The 23,645-nt window shown below is 32.2% G+C and overlaps 1 protein-coding gene across 1 annotated transcript in view; it reads left to right on the top strand.

Moving 5' to 3' along the window:
• The first annotated feature begins 18,533 nt into the window (after positions 1-18,533).
• The window catches only part of LOC127920823 (noelin-2-like), a 13,455-nt gene continuing 8,343 nt past the window's right edge, over positions 18,534-23,645 (top strand). Inside the window, 1 exon segment of the mRNA XM_052504869.1 lies at positions 18,534-18,572. Coding sequence (XP_052360829.1) covers positions 18,534-18,572 — 39 coding nt within the window.

Consider the following 23,645-nt stretch of genomic DNA (forward strand, 5'->3'; position numbering starts at 1 on the left):
GTGAGATTGTTATTTTGTACATATAACCCACTGTGGCTGAGGAAAGGCACTACTCCCAATATAAGTGAACCCCAAATTAATGTAGTTCCCATGTTTATTTGTCGTTCCCCCCTGACGGCGTTGTGCCACCTGGAACACCTGCTATAGGGCCTCAGTCTGATGTTACAGGGCCTTTTACTGAACAATGTGCTACATGATTGGGGCTTTGCTATTGGTGTTTTGTAATTAATGTGTTTATAGATATGTATAGTGTAGTGTGTTTATAGATATGTATAGTGTAGTGATGTGTTTATAGATATGTATAGTGTAGTGATGTGTTTATAGATATGTATAGTGTAGTGTGTTTATAGATATGTATTGTGTAATTAATGTGTTTATAGATATGTATAGTGTAGTGTGTTTATAGATATGTATAGTGTAGTGTGTTTATAGATATGTATAGTGTAGTGTGTTTATAGATATGTATAGTGTAGTGTGTTTATAGATATGTATAGTGTAGTGTGTTTATATATATGTATAGTGTAGTGTGTTTATAGATATGTATAGTGTAGTGTGTTTATAGATATGTATAGTGTAGTGATGTGTTTATAGATATGTATAGTGTAGTGATGTGTTTATAGATATGTATAGTGTAGTGATGTGTTTATAGATATGTATAGTGTAGTGTGTTTATAGATATGTATAGTGTAGTGTGTTTATAGATATGTATAGTGTAATGATGTGTTTATAGATATGTATAGTGTAGTGTGTTTATAGATATGTATAGTGTAGTGTGTTTATAGATATGTATAGTGTAGTGTGTTTATAGATATGTATAGTGTAGTGTGTTTATAGATATATACAGTGTAATGATGTGTTTATAGATATGTATAGTGTAGTGTGTTTATAGATATGTATAGTGTAGTGTGTTTATAGATATGTATAGTGTAGTGTGTTTATAGATATGTATAGTGTAGTGTGTTTATAGATATGTATAGTGTAGTGATGTGTTTATAGATATGTATAGTGTAGTGTGTTTATAGATATGTCTAGTGTAGTGATGTGTTTATAGATATGTATAGTGTAGTGTGTTTATAGATATGTATAGTGTAGTGTGTTTATAGATATGTATAGTGTAGTGTGTTTATAGATATGTATAGTGTAGTGTGTTTATAGATATGTATAGTGTAGTGATGTGTTTATAGATATGTATAGTGTAGTGATGTGTTTATAGATATGTATAGTGTAGTGTGTTTATAGATATGTATAGTGTAGTGATGTGTTTATAGATATGTATAGTGTAGTGTGTTTATAGATATGTATAGTGTAGTGTGTTTATAGATATGTATAGTGTAGTGATGTGTTTATAGATATGTATAGTGTAGTGTGTTTATAGATATGTATAGTGTAGTGATGTGTTTATAGATATGTATAGTGTAGTGTGTTTATAGATATGTATAGTGTAGTGTGTTTATAGATATGTATAGTGTAATGATGTGTTTATAGATATGTATAGTGTAGTGTGTTTATAGATATGTATAGTGTAGTGATGTGTTTATAGATATGTATAGTGTAGTGTGTTTATAGATATGTATAGTGTAGTGTGTTTATAGATATGTATAGTGTAGTGATGTGTTTATAGATATGTATTGTGTAGTGTGTTTATAGATATGTATAGTGTAGTGTGTTTATAGATATGTATAGTGTAGTGATGTGTTTATAGATATGTATAGTGTAGTGATGTGTTTATAGATATGTATAGTGTAGTGTGTTTATAGATATGTATAGTGTAGTGTGTTTATAGATATGTATAGTGTAGTGTGTTTATAGATATGTATAGTGTAATGTGTTTATAGATATGTATAGTGTAGTGATGTGTTTATAGATATGTATAGTGTAGTGTGTTTATAGATATGTATAGTGTAGTGTGTTTATAGATATGTATAGTGTAGTGTGTTTATAGATATGTATAGTGTAATGTGTTTATAGATATGTATAGTGTAGTGATGTGTTTATAGATATGTATAGTGTAGTGTGTTTATAGATATGTATAGTGTAATGATGTGTTTATAGATATGTATAGTGTAGTGTGTTTATAGATATGTATAGTGTAGTGATGTGTTTATAGATATGTATAGTGTAGTGTGTTTATAGATATGTATAGTGTAGTGTGTTTATAGATATGTATAGTGTAATGTGTTTATAGATATGTATAGTGTAGTGATGTGTTTATAGATATGTATAGTGTAGTGATGTGTTTATAGATATGTATAGTGTAGTGTGTTTATAGATATGTATAGTGTAGTGTGTTTATAGATATGTATAGTGTAGTGATGTGTTTATAGATATGTATAGTGTAGTGTGTTTATAGATATGTATAGTGTAGTGATGTGTTTATAGATATGTATAGTGTAGTGTGTTTATAGATATGTATAGTGTAGTGATGTGTTTATAGATATGTATAGTGTAGTGATGTGTTTATAGATATGTATAGTGTAGTGATGTGTTTATAGATATGTATAGTGTAGTGTGTTTATAGATATGTATAGTGTAGTGATGTGTTTATAGATATGTATAGTGTAGTGTGTTTATAGATATGTATAGTGTAGTGTGTTTATAGATATGTATAGTGTAGTGTGTTTATAGATATGTATAGTGTAGTGTGTTTATAGATATGTATAGTGTAGTGTGTTTATAGATATGTATAGTGTAGTGTGTTTATAGATATGTATAGTGTAATGATGTGTTTATAGATATGTATAGTGTAGTGTGTTTATAGATATGTATAGTGTAGTGATGTGTTTATAGATATGTATAGTGTAGTGTGTTTATAGATATGTATAGTGTAGTGTGTTTATAGATATGTATAGTGTAATGTGTTTATAGATATGTATAGTGTAGTGATGTGTTTATAGATATGTATAGTGTAGTGATGTGTTTATAGATATGATAGTGTTTTTATAGATATGTATAGTGTAGTGTGTTTATAGATATGTATAGTGTAGTGATGTGTTTATAGATATGTATAGTGTAGTGTGTTTATAGATATGTATAGTGTAGTGATGTGTTTATAGATATGTATAGTGTAGTGTGTTTATAGATATGTATAGTGTAGTGATGTGTTTATAGATATGTATAGTGTAGTGATGTGTTTATAGATATGTATAGTGTAGTGATGTGTTTATAGATATGTATAGTGTAGTGTGTTTATAGATATGTATAGTGTAGTGATGTGTTTATAGATATGTATAGTGTAGTGTGTTTATAGATATGTATAGTGTAGTGATGTGTTTATAGATATGTATAGTGTAGTGTGTTTATAGATATGTATAGTGTAGTGTGTTTATAGATATGTATAGTGTAGTGTGTTTATAGATATGTATAGTGTAGTGTGTTTATAGATATGTATAGTGTAGTGTGTTTATAGATATGTATAGTGTAGTGATGTGTTTATAGATATGTATTGTGTAGTGTGTTTATAGATATGTATAGTGTAGTGATGTGTTTATAGATATGTATAGTGTAGTGTGTTTATAGATATGTATAGTGTAATGATGTGTTTATAGATATGTATAGTGTAGTGATGTGTTTATAGATATGTATAGTGTAGTGATGTGTTTATAGATATGTATAGTGTAGTGTGTTTATAGATATGTATAGTGTAGTGTTTTTATAGATATGTATAGTGTAGTGTGTTTATAGATATGTATAGTGTAGTGTGTTTATAGATATGTATAGTGTAGTGTGTTTATAGATATGTATAGTGTAGTGTTTATATAGATATGTATAGTGTAGTGTTTTTATAGATATGTATAGTGTAGTGTGTTTATAGATATGTATAGTGTAGTGTGTTTATAGATATGTATAGTGTAGTGTGTTTATAGATATGTATAGTGTAGTGTTTTTATAGATATGTATAGTGTAGTGTTTTTATAGATATGTATAGTGTAGTGTTTTTATAGATATGTATAGTGTAGTGTTTTTATAGATATGTATAGTGTAGTGTGTTTATAGATATGTATAGTGTAGTGTGTTTATAGATATGTATAGTGTAGTGTTTTTATAGATATGTATAGTGTAGTGTTTTTATAGATATGTATAGTGTAGTGTGTTTATAGATATGTATAGTGTAGTGTGTTTATAGATATGTATAGTGTAGTGTGTTTATAGATATGTATAGTGTAGTGTGTGTATAGATATGTATAGTGTAGTGATGTGTTTATAGATATGTATAGTGTAGTGATGTGTTTATAGATATGTATTGTGTAGTGTGTTTATAGATATGTATAGTGTAATGATGTGTTTATAGATATGTATAGTGTAGTGTGTTTATAGATATGTATAGTGTAGTGATGTGTTTATAGATATGTATAGTGTAGTGATGTGTTTATAGATATGTATAGTGTAGTGATGTGTTTATAGATATGTATAGTGTAGTGTGTTTATAGATATGTATAGTGTAGTGTGTTTATAGATATGTATAGTGTAGTGTGTTTATAGATATGTATAGTGTAATGATGTGTTTATAGATATGTATAGTGTAGTGTGTTTATAGATATGTATAGTGTAGTGTGTTTATAGATATGTATAGTGTAGTGTTTTTATAGATATGTATAGTGTAGTGTGTTTATAGATATGTATAGTGTAGTGTGTTTATAGATATGTATAGTGTAGTGTGTTTATAGATATGTATAGTGTAGTGATGTGTTTATAGATATGTATAGTGTAGTGTGTTTATAGATATGTATAGTGTAGTGATGTGTTTATAGATATGTATAGTGTAGTGATGTGTTTATAGATATGTATAGTGTAGTGTGTTTATAGATATGTATAGTGTAGTGTGTTTATAGATATGTATAGTGTAATGATGTGTTTATAGATATGTATAGTGTAGTGTGTTTATAGATATGTATAGTGTAGTGTGTTTATAGATATGTATAGTGTAGTGTTTTTATAGATATGTATAGTGTAGTGTGTTTATAGATATGTATAGTGTAGTGTGTTTATAGATATGTATAGTGTAGTGATGTGTTTATAGATATGTATAGTGTAGTGTGTTTATAGATATGTATAGTGTAGTGATGTGTTTATAGATATGTATAGTGTAGTGATGTGTTTATAGATATGTATAGTGTAGTGTGTTTATAGATATGTATAGTGTAGTGATGTGTTTATAGATATGTATAGTGTAGTGTGTTTATAGATATGTATAGTGTAGTGATGTGTTTATAGATATGTATAGTGTAGTGTGTTTATAGATATGTATAGTGTAGTGATGTGTTTATAGATATGTATAGTGTAGTGTGTTTATAGATATGTATAGTGTAATGTGTTTATAGATATGTATAGTGTAGTGTGTTTATAGATATGTATAGTGTAGTGTGTTTATAGATATGTATAGTGTAGTGTGTTTATAGATATGTATAGTGTAGTGTGTTTATAGATATGTATAGTGTAGTGTGTTTATAGATATGTATAGTGTAATGTGTTTATAGATATGTATAGTGTAGTGTGTTTATAGATATGTATAGTGTAGTGTGTTTATAGATATGTATAGTGTAGTGTGTTTATAGATATGTATAGTGTAGTGATGTGTTTATAGATATGTATAGTGTAGTGATTGTAGTGTGTGTTTATAGATATGTATAGTGTAGTGATGTGTTTATAGATATGTATAGTGTAGTGTGTTTATAGATATGTATAGTGTAGTGATGTGTTTATAGATATGTATAGTGTAGTGTGTTTATAGATATGTATAGTGTAGTGTGTTTATAGATATGTATAGTGTAGTGTTTTTATAGATATGTATAGTGTAGTGTGTTTATAGATATGTATAGTGTAGTGTGTTTATAGATATGTATAGTGTAGTGTGTTTATAGATATGTATAGTGTAGTGATGTGTTTATAGATATGTATAGTGTAGTGTGTTTATAGATATGTATAGTGTAGTGATGTATTTATAGATATGTATAGTGTAGTGATGTGTTTATAGATATGTATAGTGTAGTGTGTTTATAGATATGTATAGTGTAGTGTGTTTATAGATATGTATAGTGAAGTGTGTTTATAGACATGTATAGTGTAGTGTGTTTATAGATATGTATAGTGTAGTGTGTTTATAGATATGTATAGTGTAGTGTGTTTATAGATATGTATAGTGTAGTGTGTTTATAGATATGTATAGTGTAGTGTGTTTATAGAGATGTATAGTGTAGTGTGTTTATAGATATGTATAGTGTAGTGTGTTTATAGATATGTATAGTGTAGTGTGTTTATAGATATGTATAGTGTAGTGTGTTTATAGATATGTATAGTGTAGTGATGTGTTTATAGATATGTATAGTGTAGTGATGTGTTTATAGATATGTATAGTGTAGTGTGTTTATAGATATGTATAGTGTAGTGTGTTTATAGATATGTATAGTGTAGTGTGTTTATAGATATGTATAGTGTAGTGTGTTTATAGATATGTATAGTGTAGTGATGTGTTTATAGATATGTATAGTGTAGTGTGTTTATAGATATGTATAGTGTAATTATGTGTTTATAGATATGTATAGTGTAGTGTGTTTATAGATATGTACAGTGTAGTGATGTGTTTATAGATATGTATAGTGTAGTGATGTGTTTATAGATATGTATAGTGTAGTGTGTTTATAGATATGTGTAGTGTGTTTATAGATATGTATAGTGTAGTGTGTTTATAGATATGTATAGTGTAGTGTGTTTATAGATATGTATTGTGTAATGATGTGTTTATAGATATGTATAGTGTAGTGTGTTTATAGATATGTATAGTGTAATGATGTGTTTATAGATATGTATAGTGTAATGTGTTTATAGATATGTATAGTGTAGTGTGTTTATAGATATGTATAGTGTAGTGTGTTTATAGATATGTATAGTGTAGTGATGTGTTTATAGATATGTATAGTGTAGTGTGTTTATAGATATGTATAGTGTAGTGTGTTTATAGATATGTATAGTGTAGTGTGTTTATAGAGATGTATAGTGTAGTGTGTTTATAGATATGTATAGTGTAGTGTGTTTATAGATATGTATAGTGTAGTGATGTGTTTATAGATATGTATAGTGTAGTGATGTGTTTATAGATATGTATAGTGTAGTGTGTTTATAGATATGTATAGTGTAGTGATGTGTTTATAGATATGTATAGTGTAGTGATGTGTTTATAGATATGTATAGTGTAGTGATGTGTTTATAGATATGTATAGTGTAGTGTGTTTATAGATATGTATAGTGTAGTGATGTGTTTATAGATATGTATAGTGTAGTGTGTTTATAGATATGTATAGTGTAGTGATGTGTTTATAGATATGTATAGTGTAGTGTGTTTATAGATATGTATAGTGTAGTGTGTTTATAGATATGTATAGTGTAGTGTGTTTATAGATATGTATAGTGTAATGTGTTTATAGATATGTATAGTGTAGTGTGTTTATAGATATGTATAGTGTAGTGTTTTTATAGATATGTATAGTGTAGTGTTTTTATAGATATGTATAGTGTAGTGTTTTTATAGATATGTATAGTGTAGTGTTTTTATAGATATGTATAGTGTAGTGTTTTTATAGATATGTATAGTGTAGTGATGTGTTTATAGATATGTATAGTGTAGTGATGTGTTTATAGATATGTATAGTGTAGTGTGTTTATAGATATGTATAGTGTAGTGTTTTTATAGATATGTATAGTGTAGTGTTTTTATAGATATGTATAGTGTAGTGTTTTTATAGATATGTATAGTGTAGTGTTTTTATAGATATGTATAGTGTAGTGTGTTTATAGATATGTATAGTGTAGTGTGTTTATAGATATGTATAGTGTAGTGTGTTTATAGATATGTATAGTGTAGTGTGTTTATAGATATGTATAGTGTAGTGTTTTTATAGATATGTATAGTGTAGTGTTTTTATAGATATGTATAGTGTAGTGTTTTTATAGATATGTATAGTTTAGTGTGTTTATAGATATGTATAGTGTAGTGTGTTTATAGATATGTATAGTATAGTGATGTGTTTATAGATATGTATAGTGTAGTGTGTTTATAGATATGTATAGTGTAGTGATGTGTTTATAGATATGTATAGTGTAGTGTTTTTATAGATATGTATAGTGTAGTGTTTTTATAGATATGTATAGTGTAGTGTGTTTATAGATATGTATAGTGTAGTGTGTTTATAGATATGTATAGTGTAGTGTGTTTATAGATATGTATAGTGTAGTGTGTTTATAGATATGTATAGTGTAGTGTGTGTATAGATATGTATAGTGTAGTGATGTGTTTATAGATATGTATAGTGTAGTGATGTGTTTATAGATATGTATTGTGTAGTGTGTGTATAGATATGTATAGTGTAATGATGTGTTTATAGATATGTATAGTGTAGTGTGTTTATAGATATGTATAGTGTAGTGATGTGTTTATAGATATGTATAGTGTAGTGTGTTTATAGATATGTATAGTGTAGTGTGTTTATAGATATGTATAGTGTAATGATGTGTTTATAGATATGTATAGTGTAGTGTGTTTATAGATATGTATAGTGTAGTGTGTTTATAGATATGTATAGTGTAGTGTTTTTATAGATATGTATAGTGTAGTGTGTTTATAGATATGTATAGTGTAGTGTGTTTATAGATATGTATAGTGTAGTGTGTTTATAGATATGTATAGTGTAGTGTGTTTATAGATATGTATAGTGTAGTGATGTGTTTATAGATATGTATAGTGTAGTGTGTTTATAGATATGTACAGTGTAGTGTGTTTATAGATATGTATAGTGTAGTGTGTTTATAGATATGTATAGTGTAGTGTGTTTATAGAGATGTATAGTGTAGTGATGTGTTTATAGATATGTATAGTGTAGTGATGTGTTTATAGATATGTATAGTGTAGTGATGTGTTTATAGATATGTATAGTGTAGTGTGTTTATAGATATGTATTGTGTAATGATGTGTTTATAGATATGTATTGTGTAGTGTGTTTATAGATATGTATAGTGTAATGATGTGTTTATAGAGATGTATAGTGTAGTGTGTAGTGTGTTTATACATATGTATAGTGTAGTGTGTTTATAGATATGTATTGTGTAATTAATGTGTTTATAGATATGTATAGTGTAGTGATGTGTTTATAGATATGTATAGTGTAGTGTGTTTATAGATATGTATAGTGTAATGATGTGTTTGTAGATATGTATAGTGTAGTGTGTTTATAGATATGTATAGTGTAGTGTGTTTATAGATATGTGTAGTGTGTTTATAGATATGTATAGTGTAGTGTGTTTATAGATATGTATAGTGTAGTGTGTTTATAGATATGTATAGTGTAGTGTGTTTATAGATATGTATAGTGTAATGATGTGTTTATAGATATGTATTGTGTAGTGTGTTTATAGATATGTATAGTGTAATGATGTGTTTATAGATATGTATAGTGTAGTGTGTTTATAGATATGTATAGTGTAGTGTGTTTATAGATATGTATAGTGTAGTGATGTGTTTATAGATATGTATAGTGTAGTGATGTGTTTATAGATATGTATAGTGCAGTGTTTTTATAGATATGTATTGTGTAATTAATGTGTTTATAGATATGTATAGTGTAGTGATGTGTTTATAGATATGTATAGTGTATATGTGTGTTTATAGATATGTATAGTGTAGTGTGTTTATAGATATGTATAGTGTAGTGTGTTTATAGATATGTATAGTGTAGTGTGTTTATAGATATGTATAGTGTAGTGATGTTTTATAGATATGTATAGTGTAGTGTGTTTATAGATATGTATAGTGTAGTGTGTTTATAGATATGTATAGTGTAGTGTGTTTATAGATATGTATAGTGTAGTGTGTTTATAGATATGTATAGTGTAATGATGTGTTTATAGATATGTATAGTGTGGTGTGTTTATAGATATGTATAGTGTAGTGTGTTTATAGATATGTATAGCGTAGTGTGTTTATAGATATGTATAGTGTAGTGTGTTTATAGATATGTATAGTGTAGTGTTTTTATAGATATGTATAGTGTAGTGTTTTTATAGATATGTATAGTGTAGTGTTTTTATAGATATGTATAGTTTAGTGTGTTTATAGATATGTATAGTGTAGTGTGTTTATAGATATGTATAGTATAGTGATGTGTTTATAGATATGTATAGTGTAGTGTGTTTATAGATATGTATAGTGTAGTGATGTGTTTATAGATATGTATAGTGTAGTGTTTTTATAGATATGTATAGTGTAGTGTTTTTATAGATATGTATAGTGTAGTGTGTTTATAGATATGTATAGTGTAGTGTGTTTATAGATATGTATAGTGTAGTGTGTTTATAGATATGTATAGTGTAGTGTGTTTATAGATATGTATAGTGTAGTGTGTGTATAGATATGTATAGTGTAGTGATGTGTTTATAGATATGTATAGTGTAGTGATGTGTTTATAGATATGTATTGTGTAGTGTGTTTATAGATATGTATAGTGTAATGATGTGTTTATAGATATGTATAGTGTAGTGTGTTTATAGATATGTATAGTGTAGTGTGTTTATAGATATGTATAGTGTAGTGTGTTTATAGATATGTATAGTGTAATGATGTGTTTATAGAGATGTATAGTGTAGTGTGTTTATAGATATGTATAGTGTAGTGTGTTTATAGATATGTATAGTGTAGTGATGTGTTTATAGTGAGTATGTGTTTATAGATATGTATAGTGTAGTGATGTGTTTATAGATATGTATAGTGTAGTGTGTTTATAGATATGTATAGTGTAGTGATGTGTTTATAGATATGTATAGTGTAGTGATGTGTTTATAGATATGTATAGTGTAGTGATGTGTTTATAGATATGTATAGTGTAGTGTGTTTATAGATATGTATAGTGTAGTGATGTGTTTATAGATATGTATAGTGTAGTGTGTTTATAGATATGTATAGTGTAGTGATGTGTTTATAGATATGTATAGTGTAGTGTGTTTATAGATATGTATAGTGTAGTGTGTTTATAGATATGTATAGTGTAGTGTGTTTATAGATATGTATAGTGTAGTGTGTTTATAGATATGTATAGTGTAGTGATGTGTTTATAGATATGTATAGTGTAGTGTGTTTATAGATATGTATAGTGTAGTGTGTTTATAGATATGTATAGTGTAATGTGTTTATAGATATGTATAGTGTAGTGTGTTTATAGATATGTATAGTGTAGTGTTTTTATAGATATGTATAGTGTAGTGTTTTTATAGATATGTATAGTGTAGTGTTTTTATAGATATGTATAGTGTAGTGTTTTTATAGATATGTATAGTGTAGTGTTTTTATAGATATGTATAGTGTAGTGATGTGTTTATAGATATGTATAGTGTAGTGATGTGTTTATAGATATGTATAGTGTAGTGTGTTTATAGATATGTATAGTGTAGTGTGTTTATAGATATGTATAGTGTAGTGTTTTTATAGATATGTATAGTGTAGTGTTTTTATAGATATGTATAGTGTAGTGTTTTTATAGATATGTATAGTGTAGTGTGTTTATAGATATGTATAGTGTAGTGTGTTTATAGATATGTATAGTGTAGTGTGTTTATAGATATGTATAGTGTAGTGTGTTTATAGATATGTATAGTGTAGTGTTTTTATAGATATGTATAGTGTAGTGTTTTTATAGATATGTATAGTGTAGTGTTTTTATAGATATGTATAGTGTAGTGTGTTTATAGATATGTATAGTGTAGTGTGTTTATAGATATGTATAGTATAGTGATGTGTTTATAGATATGTATAGTGTAGTGTGTTTATAGATATGTATAGTGTAGTGATGTGTTTATAGATATGTATAGTGTAGTGTTTTTATAGATATGTATAGTGTAGTGTTTTTATAGATATGTATAGTGTAGTGTGTTTATAGATATGTATAGTGTAGTGTGTTTATAGATATGTATAGTGTAGTGTGTTTATAGATATGTATAGTGTAGTGTGTTTATAGATATGTATAGTGTAGTGTGTGTATAGATATGTATAGTGTAGTGATGTGTTTATAGATATGTATAGTGTAGTGATGTGTTTATAGATATGTATTGTGTAGTGTGTTTATAGATATGTATAGTGTAATGATGTGTTTATAGATATGTATAGTGTAGTGTGTTTATAGATATGTATAGTGTAGTGATGTGTTTATAGATATGTATAGTGTAGTGTGTTTATAGATATGTATAGTGTAGTGTGTTTATAGATATGTATAGTGTAGTGTGTTTATAGATATGTATAGTGTAATGATGTGTTTATAGATATGTATAGTGTAGTGTGTTTATAGATATGTATAGTGTAGTGTGTTTATAGATATGTATAGTGTAGTGTTTTTATAGATATGTATAGTGTAGTGTGTTTATAGATATGTATAGTGTAGTGTGTTTATAGATATGTATAGTGTAGTGTGTTTATAGATATGTATAGTGTAGTGTGTTTATAGATATGTATAGTGTAGTGATGTGTTTATAGATATGTATAGTGTAGTGTGTTTATAGATATGTACAGTGTAGTGTGTTTATAGATATGTATAGTGTAGTGTGTTTATAGAGATGTATAGTGTAGTGATGTGTTTATAGATATGTATAGTGTAGTGATGTGTTTATAGATATGTATAGTGTAGTGATGTGTTTATAGATATGTATAGTGTAGTGTGTTTATAGATATGTATAGTGTAGTGTGTTTATAGATATGTATTGTGTAATGATGTGTTTATAGATATGTATTGTGTAGTGTGTTTATAGATATGTATAGTGTAATGATGTGTTTATAGAGATGTATAGTGTAGTGTGTAGTGTGTTTATACATATGTATAGTGTAGTGTGTTTATAGATATGTATTGTGTAATTAATGTGTTTATAGATATGTATAGTGTAGTGATGTGTTTATAGATATGTATAGTGTAGTGTGTTTATAGATATGTATAGTGTAATGATGTGTTTATAGATATGTATAGTGTAGTGTGTTTATAGATATGTATAGTGTAGTGTGTTTATAGATATGTGTAGTGTGTTTATAGATATGTATAGTGTAGTGTGTTTATAGATATGTATAGTGTAGTGTGTTTATAGATATGTATAGTGTAGTGTGTTTATAGATATGTATAGTGTAATGATGTGTTTATAGATATGTATTGTGTAGTGTGTTTATAGATATGTATAGTGTAATGATGTGTTTATAGATATGTATAGTGTAGTGTGTTTATAGATATGTATAGTGTAGTGTGTTTATAGATATGTATAGTGTAGTGATGTGTTTATAGATATGTATAGTGTAGTGATGTGTTTATAGATATGTATAGTGCAGTGTTTTTATAGATATGTATTGTGTAATTAATGTGTTTATAGATATGTATAGTGTAGTGATGTGTTTATAGATATGTATAGTGTAGTGTGTTTATAGATATGTATAGTGTAGTGTGTTTATAGATATGTATAGTGTAGTGTGTTTATAGATATGTATAGTGTAGTGTGTTTATAGATATGTATAGTGTAGTGATGTGTTTATAGATATGTATAGTGTAGTGTGTTTATAGATATGTATAGTGTAGTGTGTTTATAGATATGTATAGTGTAGTGTGTTTATAGATATGTATAGTGTAGTGTGTTTATAGATATGTATAGTGTAATGATGTGTTTATAGATATGTATAGTGTAGTGTGTTTATAGATATGTATAGTGTAGTGTGTTTATAGATATGTATAGCGTAGTGTGTTTATAGATATGTATAGTGTAGTGTGTTTATAGATATGTATAGTGTAGTGTTTTTATAGATATGTATAGTGTAGTGTTTTTATAGATATGTATAGTGTAGTGTTTTTATAGATATGTATAGTTTAGTGTGTTTATAGATATGTATAGTGTAGTGTGTTTATAGATATGTATAGTATAGTGATGTGTTTATAGATATGTATAGTGTAGTGTGTTTATAGATATGTATAGTGTAGTGATGTGTTTATAGATATGTATAGTGTAGTGTTTTTATAGATATGTATAGTGTAGTGTTTTTATAGATATGTATAGTGTAGTGTGTTTATAGATATGTATAGTGTAGTGTGTTTATAGATATGTATAGTGTAGTGTGTTTATAGATATGTATAGTGTAGTGTGTTTATAGATATGTATAGTGTAGTGTGTGTATAGATATGTATAGTGTAGTGATGTGTTTATAGATATGTATAGTGTAGTGATGTGTTTATAGATATGTATTGTGTAGTGTGTTTATAGATATGTATAGTGTAATGATGTGTTTATAGATATGTATAGTGTAGTGTGTTTATAGATATGTATAGTGTAGTGTGTTTATAGATATGTATAGTGTAGTGTGTTTATAGATATGTATAGTGTAATGATGTGTTTATAGATATGTATAGTGTAGTGTGTTTATAGATATGTATAGTGTAGTGTGTTTATAGATATGTATAGTGTAGTGTTTTTATAGATATGTATAGTGTAGTGTGTTTATAGATATGTATAGTGTAGTGTGTTTATAGATATGTATAGTGTAGTGTGTTTATAGATATGTATAGTGTAGTGTGTTTATAGATATGTATAGTGTAGTGATGTGTTTATAGATATGTATAGTGTAGTGTGTTTATAGATATGTACAGTGTAGTGTGTTTATAGATATGTATAGTGTAGTGTGTTTATAGAGATGTATAGTGTAGTGATGTGTTTATAGATATGTATAGTGTAGTGATGTGTTTATAGATATGTATAGTGTAGTGATGTGTTTATAGATATGTATAGTGTAGTGTGTTTATAGATATGTATAGTGTAGTGTGTTTATAGATATGTATTGTGTAATGAATTGTTTATAGATATGTATTGTGTAGTGTGTTTATAGATATGTATAGTGTAATGATGTGTTTATAGAGATGTATAGTGTAGTGTGTAGTGTGTTTATACATATGTATAGTGTAGTGTGTTTATAGATATGTATTGTGTAATTAATGTGTTTATAGATATGTATAGTGTAGTGATGTGTTTATAGATATGTATAGTGTAGTGTGTTTATAGATATGTATAGTGTAATGATGTGTTTATAGATATGTATAGTGTAGTGTGTTTATAGATATGTATAGTGTAGTGTGTTTATAGATATGTGTAGTGTGTTTATAGATATGTATAGTGTAGTGTGTTTATAGATATGTATAGTGTAGTGTGTTTATAGATATGTATAGTGTAGTGTGTTTATAGATATGTATAGTGTAATGATGTGTTTATAGATATGTATTGTGTAGTGTGTTTATAGATATGTATAGTGTAATGATGTGTTTATAGATATGTATAGTGTAGTGTGTTTATAGATATGTATAGTGTAGTGTGTTTATAGATATGTATAGTGTAGTGATGTGTTTATAGATATGTATAGTGTAGTGATGTGTTTATAGATATGTATAGTGCAGTGTTTTTATAGATATGTATTGTGTAATTAATGTGTTTATAGATATGTATAGTGTAGTGATGTGTTTATAGATATGTATAGTGTAGTGTGTTTATAGATATGTATAGTGTAGTGTGTTTATAGATATGTATAGTGTAGTGTGTTTATAGATATGTATAGTGTAGTGTGTTTATAGATATGTATAGTGTAGTGATGTGTTTATAGATATGTATAGTGTAGTGTGTTTATAGATATGTATAGTGTAGTGTGTTTATAGATATGTATAGTGTAGTGTGTTTATAGATATGTATAGTGTAGTGTGTTTATAGATATGTATAGTGTAATGATGTGTTTATAGATATGTATAGTGTAGTGTGTTTATAGATATGTATAGTGTAGTGTGTTTATAGATATGTATAGCGTAGTGTGTTTATAGATATGTATAGTGTAGTGTGTTTATAGATATGTATAGTGTAGTGTTTTTATAGATATGTATAGTGTAGTGTTTTTATAGATATGTATAGTGTAGTGTTTTTATAGATATGTATAGTTTAGTGTGTTTATAGATATGTATAGTGTAGTGTGTTTATAGATATGTATAGTATAGTGATGTGTTTATAGATATGTATAGTGTAGTGTGTTTATAGATATGTATAGTGTAGTGTGTTTATAGATATGTATAGTGTAGTGTTTTTATAGATATGTATAGTGTAGTGTTTTTATAGATATGTATAGTGTAGTGTGTTTATAGATATGTATAGTGTAGTGTGTTTATAGATATGTATAGTGTAGTGTGTTTATAGATATGTATAGTGTAGTGTGTTTATAGATATGTATAGTGTAGTGTGTGTATAGATATGTATAGTGTAGTGATGTGTTTATAGATATGTATAGTGTAGTGATGTGTTTATAGATATGTATTGTGTAGTGTGTTTATAGATATGTATAGTGTAATGATGTGTTTATAGATATGTATAGTGTAGTGTGTTTATAGATATGTATAGTGTAGTGATGTGTTTATAGATATGTATAGTGTAGTGTGTTTATAGATATGTATAGTGTAGTGTGTTTATAGATATGTATAGTGTAGTGTGTTTATAGATATGTATAGTGTAATGATGTGTTTATAGATATGTATAGTGTAGTGTGTTTATAGATATGTATAGTGTAGTGTGTTTATAGATATGTATAGTGTAGTGTTTTTATAGATATGTATAGTGTAGTGTGTTTATAGATATGTATAGTGTAGTGTGTTTATAGATATGTATAGTGTAGTGTGTTTATAGATATGTATAGTGTAGTGTGTTTATAGATATGTATAGTGTAGTGATGTGTTTATAGATATGTATAGTGTAGTGTGTTTATAGATATGTACAGTGTAGTGTGTTTATAGATATGTATAGTGTAGTGTGTTTATAGAGATGTATAGTGTAGTGATGTGTTTATAGATATGTATAGTGTAGTGATGTGTTTATAGATATGTATAGTGTAGTGATGTGTTTATAGATATGTATAGTGTAGTGTGTTTATAGATATGTATAGTGTAGTGTGTTTATAGATATGTATTGTGTAATGATGTGTTTATAGATATGTATTGTGTAGTGTGTTTATAGATATGTATAGTGTAATGATGTGTTTATAGAGATGTATAGTGTAGTGTGTAGTGTGTTTATACATATGTATAGTGTAGTGTGTTTATAGATATGTATTGTGTAATTAATGTGTTTATAGATATGTATAGTGTAGTGATGTGTTTATAGATATGTATAGTGTAGTGTGTTTATAGATATGTATAGTGTAATGATGTGTTTATAGATATGTATAGTGTAGTGTGTTTATAGATATGTATAGTGTAGTGTGTTTATAGATATGTGTAGTGTGTTTATAGATATGTATAGTGTAGTGTGTTTATAGATATGTATAGTGTAGTGTGTTTATAGATATGTATAGTGTAGTGTGTTTATAGATATGTATAGTGTAATGATGTGTTTATAGATATGTATTGTGTAGTGTGTTTATAGATATGTATAGTGTAATGATGTGTTTATAGATATGTATAGTGTAGTGTGTTTATAGATATGTATAGTGTAGTGTGTTTATAGATATGTATAGTGTAGTGATGTGTTTATAGATATGTATAGTGTAGTGATGTGTTTATAGATATGTATAGTGCAGTGTTTTTATAGATATGTATTGTGTAATTAATGTGTTTATAGATATGTATAGTGTAGTGATGTGTTTATAGATATGTATAGTGTAGTGTGTTTATAGATATGTATAGTGTAGTGTGTTTATAGATATGTATAGTGTAGTGTGTTTATAGATATGTATAGTGTAGTGTGTTTATAGATATGTATAGTGTAGTGATGTGTTTATAGATATGTATAGTGTAGTGTGTTTATAGATATGTATAGTGTAGTGTGTTTATAGATATGTATAGTGTAGTGTGTTTATAGATATGTATAGTGTAGTGTGTTTATAGATATGTATAGTGTAATGATGTGTTTATAGATATGTATAGTGTAGTGTGTTTATAGATATGTATAGTGTAGTGTGTTTATAGATATGTATAGCGTAGTGTGTTTATAGATATGTATAGTGTAGTGTGTTTATAGATATGTATAGTGTAGTGTGTTAATAGATATGTATAGTGTAATGATGTGTTTATAGATATGTATAGTGTAGTGTGTTTATAGATATGTATAGTGTAGTGTGTTTATAGATATGTATAGTGTAGTGTGTTTATATATATGTATAGTGTAGTGTGTTTATAGATATGTATAGTGTAATGATGTGTTTATAGATATGTATAGTGTAGTGTGTTTATAGATATGTATAGTGTAGTGTGTTTATAGATATGTATAGTGTAGTGTGTTTATAGATATGTATATTGTAATGATGTGTTTATAGATATGTATAGTGTAGTGTGTTTATAGATATGTATAGTGTAGTGTGTTTATAGATATATACAGTGTATCTGTGGTTTAGTGATGTGTTAATGCAGGGCTCATCTGGGAAAGAGAACTGTCTCAGCATGAATCCCTGACTAAACAACACACACACACACAGAGAGACACACACACCTCCATGTCACTGTCATTTCCCCTCGGTCTCCATGACGACAGTCACATTGCAGCACCCCGGCTTGGCATTCGTGAATGTGTCTTCAGCCTGTGTGTGTGTTTCAGTAGGTAATTGGGACTGTGAGGCCTTCCTGCTATTGATTAATGAGGCATTATGAAACACGGAGTCCTTACACGTAAACCCACTCAGGATATATCAATTACACACACCTCAACAGGGAGAGAGGGGGAGGAGAGAACAGGGGAGGAGAGACCAGGGGAGGAGAGAACAGGGGAGGAGAGAACAGGGGAGGAGAGACCAGGGGAGGAGAGAACAGGGGAGGAGAGACCAGGGGAGGAGAGGACAGGGGAGGAGAGAACAGGGGAGGAGAGAACAGGGGAGGAGATACCAGGGGAGGAGAGAACAGGGGAGGAGAGACCAGGGGAGGAGAGAACAGGGGAGGAGAGAACAGGGGAGGAGAGACCAGGGGAGGAGAGAACAGGGGAGGAGAGAACAGGGGAGGAGAGACCAGGGGAGGAGAGAACAGGGGAGGAGAGAACAGGGGAGGAGAAAACAGGGGAGGAGAGAACAGGGGAGGAGAGAACAGGGGAGGAGAGACCAGGGGAGGAGAGAACAGGGGAGGAGAGAACAGGGGAGGAGAGAACAGGGGAGGAGAGACCAGGGGAGGAGAGAACAGGGGAGGAGAGAACAGGGGAGGGGAGACCAGGGGAGGAGAGACCAGGGGAGAAGAGAACAGGGGAGAAGAGAACAGGGGAGGAGAGACCAGGGGAGGAGAGAACAGGGGAGGAGAGAACAGGGGAGGAGAGACCAGGGGAGGAGAGAACAGGGGAGGAGAGACCAGGGGAGGAGGGAACAGGGGAGGAGGGAACAGGGGAGGAGAGACCAGGGGAGGAGAGACCAGGGGAGGAGAGAACAGGGGAAGAGGGAACAGGGGAGGAGAGGACAGTGGAGGAGAGAACAGGGGAGGAGAGGACAGGGGAAGAGGGAACAGGGGAGGAGAGGACAGGGGAGGAGAGACCAGGGAAAGATAGGACAGGGGATGTGCAGAGTGTGAGAGAGATCAAAAAGAAGATAGGCAAGGAGGAAGAGACTGAGTGAGGGATGGCATGAAAGGAGAATGAGGGAGGAGATGAAAGGAGAGCAAGGGATGGCATGAAAGGAGAGTGAGGGAGTAGATGAAAGGAGAGCGAGGGAGGAGATGAAAGGAGAATGAGGGAGGGGCTAAAAGGAGAGCAAGGGATGGAATGAAAGGAGAGTGGGGGATGGCAGGAAAGGAGAGTGAGGGAGGGGTTAAATGGAGAGCGAGGGAGGAGTAAAAGAGAACGAAGGAAGAGAACGAGGAAGGGCAGGAAAGGAGAGCGAGGAAGGGCATGAAAGGAGAGCGAGTGAGGGGTAAAAGGAGAGCGAGTGAGGGGTAAAAGGAGAGCGAGTGAGGGGTGAAAGGAGAGCGAGTGAGGGGTGAAAGGAGAGCGAGTGAGGGGTGAAAGGAGAGCGAGTGAGGGGTGAAAGGAGAGCGAGTGAGGGGTGAAAGGAGAGCGAGTGAGGGGTGAAAGGAGAGCGAGGAAGGGCATGAAAGGAGAGCGAGTGAGGGGTAAAAGGAGAGCGAGTGAGGGGTGAAAGGAGAGCGAGTGAGGGGTAAAAGGAGAGCGAGTGAGGGGTAAAAGGAGAGCGAGTGAGGGGTGAAAGGAGAGAGAGTGAGGGGTGAAAGGAGAGCGAGTGAGGGGTGAAAGGAGAGCGACTGAGGGGTGAAAGGAGAGCGAGTGAGGGGTGAAAGGAGAGCGAGTGAGGGGTAAAAGGAGAGCGAGTGAGGGGTGAAAGGAGAGCGAGTGAGGGGTAAAAGGAGAGCGAGTGAGGGGTGAAAGGAGAGCGAGTGAGGGGTGAAAGGAGAGCGAAGTATGGCTGGAAAGGAGAGCGAGGGAGGGCTGGAAAGGAGAGCGAGGGAGGGGCTGAAAGGTTGAGCGAGGGAGGAGATAAAAGAGAGACAGAGGAGAGAATGCCCACAGGGAGGAGAAGGTCGTAGGAAGAGTTTTTGTGTTATGTGAACTTTTGCTGCAACCTAACGAATGTTCCGAGAACTTGCACAGAACCAATTTTGGTTTTCAGTGAAAACATTACTGGTACACTGTGTTATTACATTACCTGGAAACCAAACGAGAACGTTTGAGGAATGTTCTGCGGTGGTTTTTACAGATGTTGTGCACAACATTTTAGTGAACGTCAGGAGAACATTTCGTATTAATACATAATTTTTTAAATGTTGATATCAAAAAAAATATTTTAATGTTTTCGTGATGTTATAATCCTTAGATAACACCCTATCTAGAACCTAGTGGGGAATCTTAGAACTGAGAGGGGAATCTTAGAACTGAGAGGGGAATCTTAGAACTGAGAGGGGAATCTTAGAACTGAGAGGGGAATCTTAACTCATGTTCTGGGAATGTTCCCGGTTAGCTGGGCTCACACTCGTCTATCCTTCTCCAAACACACCATGAAACTCATCCCTCTCTCTTCTCATCCCTCTCTCTTCTCATCCCTCTATCTTCTCATCCTTATCTCTTCTCATCCCTCTCATTTTCATCCCTCTCTTCTCCTCCCTCTCTCTTCTCATACTTCTCTCTCCTCATCCCTCTCTCTTCTCCTCCCTCTCTCTTCTCACTTCTCTCTCCTCATCATCTTCTCATCCTCTCTCCTCATCCCTCTCTTCTCATCCTTATCTCTTCTCATCCTTCTCTCTCCTCATCACTCTCTTCTCATCCTTCTCTCTCCTCATCCCTCTCTTCTCATCCTTATCTCTTCTCATCCCTCTCTCCTCTCATCCCTCTCTCTTCTCATCCTTCTCTCTCCTCGTCCCTCTCTTCTCATCGCTCTCTCTCTTCTCATCCTTCTCTCTCCTCATCCCTCTCTGCTCATCATTCTCTCTCCTCATCCCTCTCTTCTCATCCCTCTCTCTTCTCATCCTTCTCTCTCCTCATCCCTCTCTGCTCATCATTCTCTCTCCTCATCCCTCTCTCCTCATCCCTCTCTTCTCATCCCTCTCTCAGCTCCTCCTAACTCCTCATCCCTCTCTCTCTCTCTCTCTCTCTCTCTCTCTCTCTCTCTCTCTCTCTCCCCCCCTCCTCTTGTTCCCTCCCTTTCTAACACTCCTTTCATCTTTCTCCTTGTCAACTTTAGGTAATTAAACCTCATTCATGTCTCTTTTAATTGTTCTTCTGCTCCTACATACTGTTCTTCTTGTTTCCTCTTCTCTCTCTGTCTTTCTGTCTGTGGATTCATCTCTTGGTTTCTCCTTCCATTTCCTCTCTACTCCTTTTTCCAACCACAAATACCCTCCACATCTATCCTCATATACCCTCCACATCTCTCCCCATATACCCTCCATATCTCTCCCCATATACCCTCCACATCTCTCCCCATATACCCTCCACATCTCTCCTCATATACCCTCCACATCTCTCCCCATATACCCTCCACATCTCTCCCCATATACCCTCCACATCTCTCCCCATATACCCTCCACATCTCTCCCCATATACCCTCCACATCTCTCCCCATATACCCTCCACATCTCTCCTCATATACCCTCCATATCTCTCCCCATATACCCTCCACATCTCTCCTCATATACCCTCCACATCTCTCCCCATATACCCTCCACATCTCTCCCCATATACCCTCCACATCTCTCCCCATATACCCTCCACATCTCTCCCCATATACCCTCCACATCTCTCCCCATATACCCTCCACATCTCTCCTCATATACCCTCCACATCTCTCCTCATATACCCTCCACATCTCTCCCCATATACCCTCCACATCTCTCCCCATATACCCTCCACATCTCTCCTCATATACCCTCCACATCTCTCCCCATATACCCTCCACATCTCTCCTCATATACCCTCCACATCTCTCCCCATATACCCTCCACATCTCTCCCCATATACCCTCCACATCTCTCCCCATATACCCTCCACATCTCTCCCCATATACCCTCCACATCTCTCCCCATATACCCTCCACATCTCTCCTCATATACCCTCCACATCTCTCCTCAAATACCCTCCACATCTCTCCCCAAATACCCTCCACATCTCTCCCCATATACCCTCCACATCTCTCCCCATATACCCTCCACATCTCTCCCCATATACCCTCCACATCTCTCCCCATATACCCTCCACATCTCTCCTCATATACCCTCCACATCTCTCCTCATATACCCTCCACATCTCTCCCCATATACCCTCCACATCTCTCCCCATATACCCTCCACATCTCTCCTCATATACCCTCCACATCTCTCCCCATATACCCTCCACATCTCTCCTCATATACCCTCCACATCTCTCCCCATATACCCTCCACATCTCTCCTCATATACCCTCCACATCTCTCCCCATATACCCTCCACATCTCTCCCCATATACCCTCCACATCTCTCCTCATATACCCTCCACATCTCTCCCCATATACCCTCCACATCTCTCCCCATATACCCTCCACATCTCTCCTCATATACCCTCCACATCTCTCCTCATATACCCTCCGCATCTCTCCCCATATACCCTCCACATCTCTCCTCATATACCCTCCACATCTCTTCTTACTGTCCCCCTTCCTCATATACCCTCCACATCTCTCCCCATATACCCTCCACATCTCTCCCCATATACCCTCCACATCTCTCCCCATATACCCTCCACATCTCTTCTTACTGTCCCCCTTCCTCATATACCCTCCACATCTCTCCCCATATACCCTCCACATCTCTCCCCATATACCCTCCACATCTCTCCCCATATACCCTCCACATCTCTTCTTACTGTCCCCCTTCCTCATATACCCTCCACATCTCTCCCCATATACCCTCCACATCTCTCCCCATATACCCTCCACATCTCTCCCCATATACCCTCCACATCTCTCCCCATATACCCTCCTCATCTCTCCCCATATACCCTCCACATCTCTCCCCATATACCCTCCACATCTCTCCCCATATACCCTCCACATCTCTCCCCATATACCCTCCACATCTCTCCCCATATACCCTCCACATCTCTCCTCATATACCCTCCACATCTCTCCCCATATACCCTCCACATCTCTCCTCATATACCCTCCACATCTCTCCCCATAT

Source organism: Oncorhynchus keta, unplaced genomic scaffold (genome assembly GCF_023373465.1).
Source record: "Oncorhynchus keta strain PuntledgeMale-10-30-2019 unplaced genomic scaffold, Oket_V2 Un_contig_2075_pilon_pilon, whole genome shotgun sequence".
Lineage (NCBI taxonomy): Eukaryota > Metazoa > Chordata > Actinopteri > Salmoniformes > Salmonidae > Oncorhynchus > Oncorhynchus keta.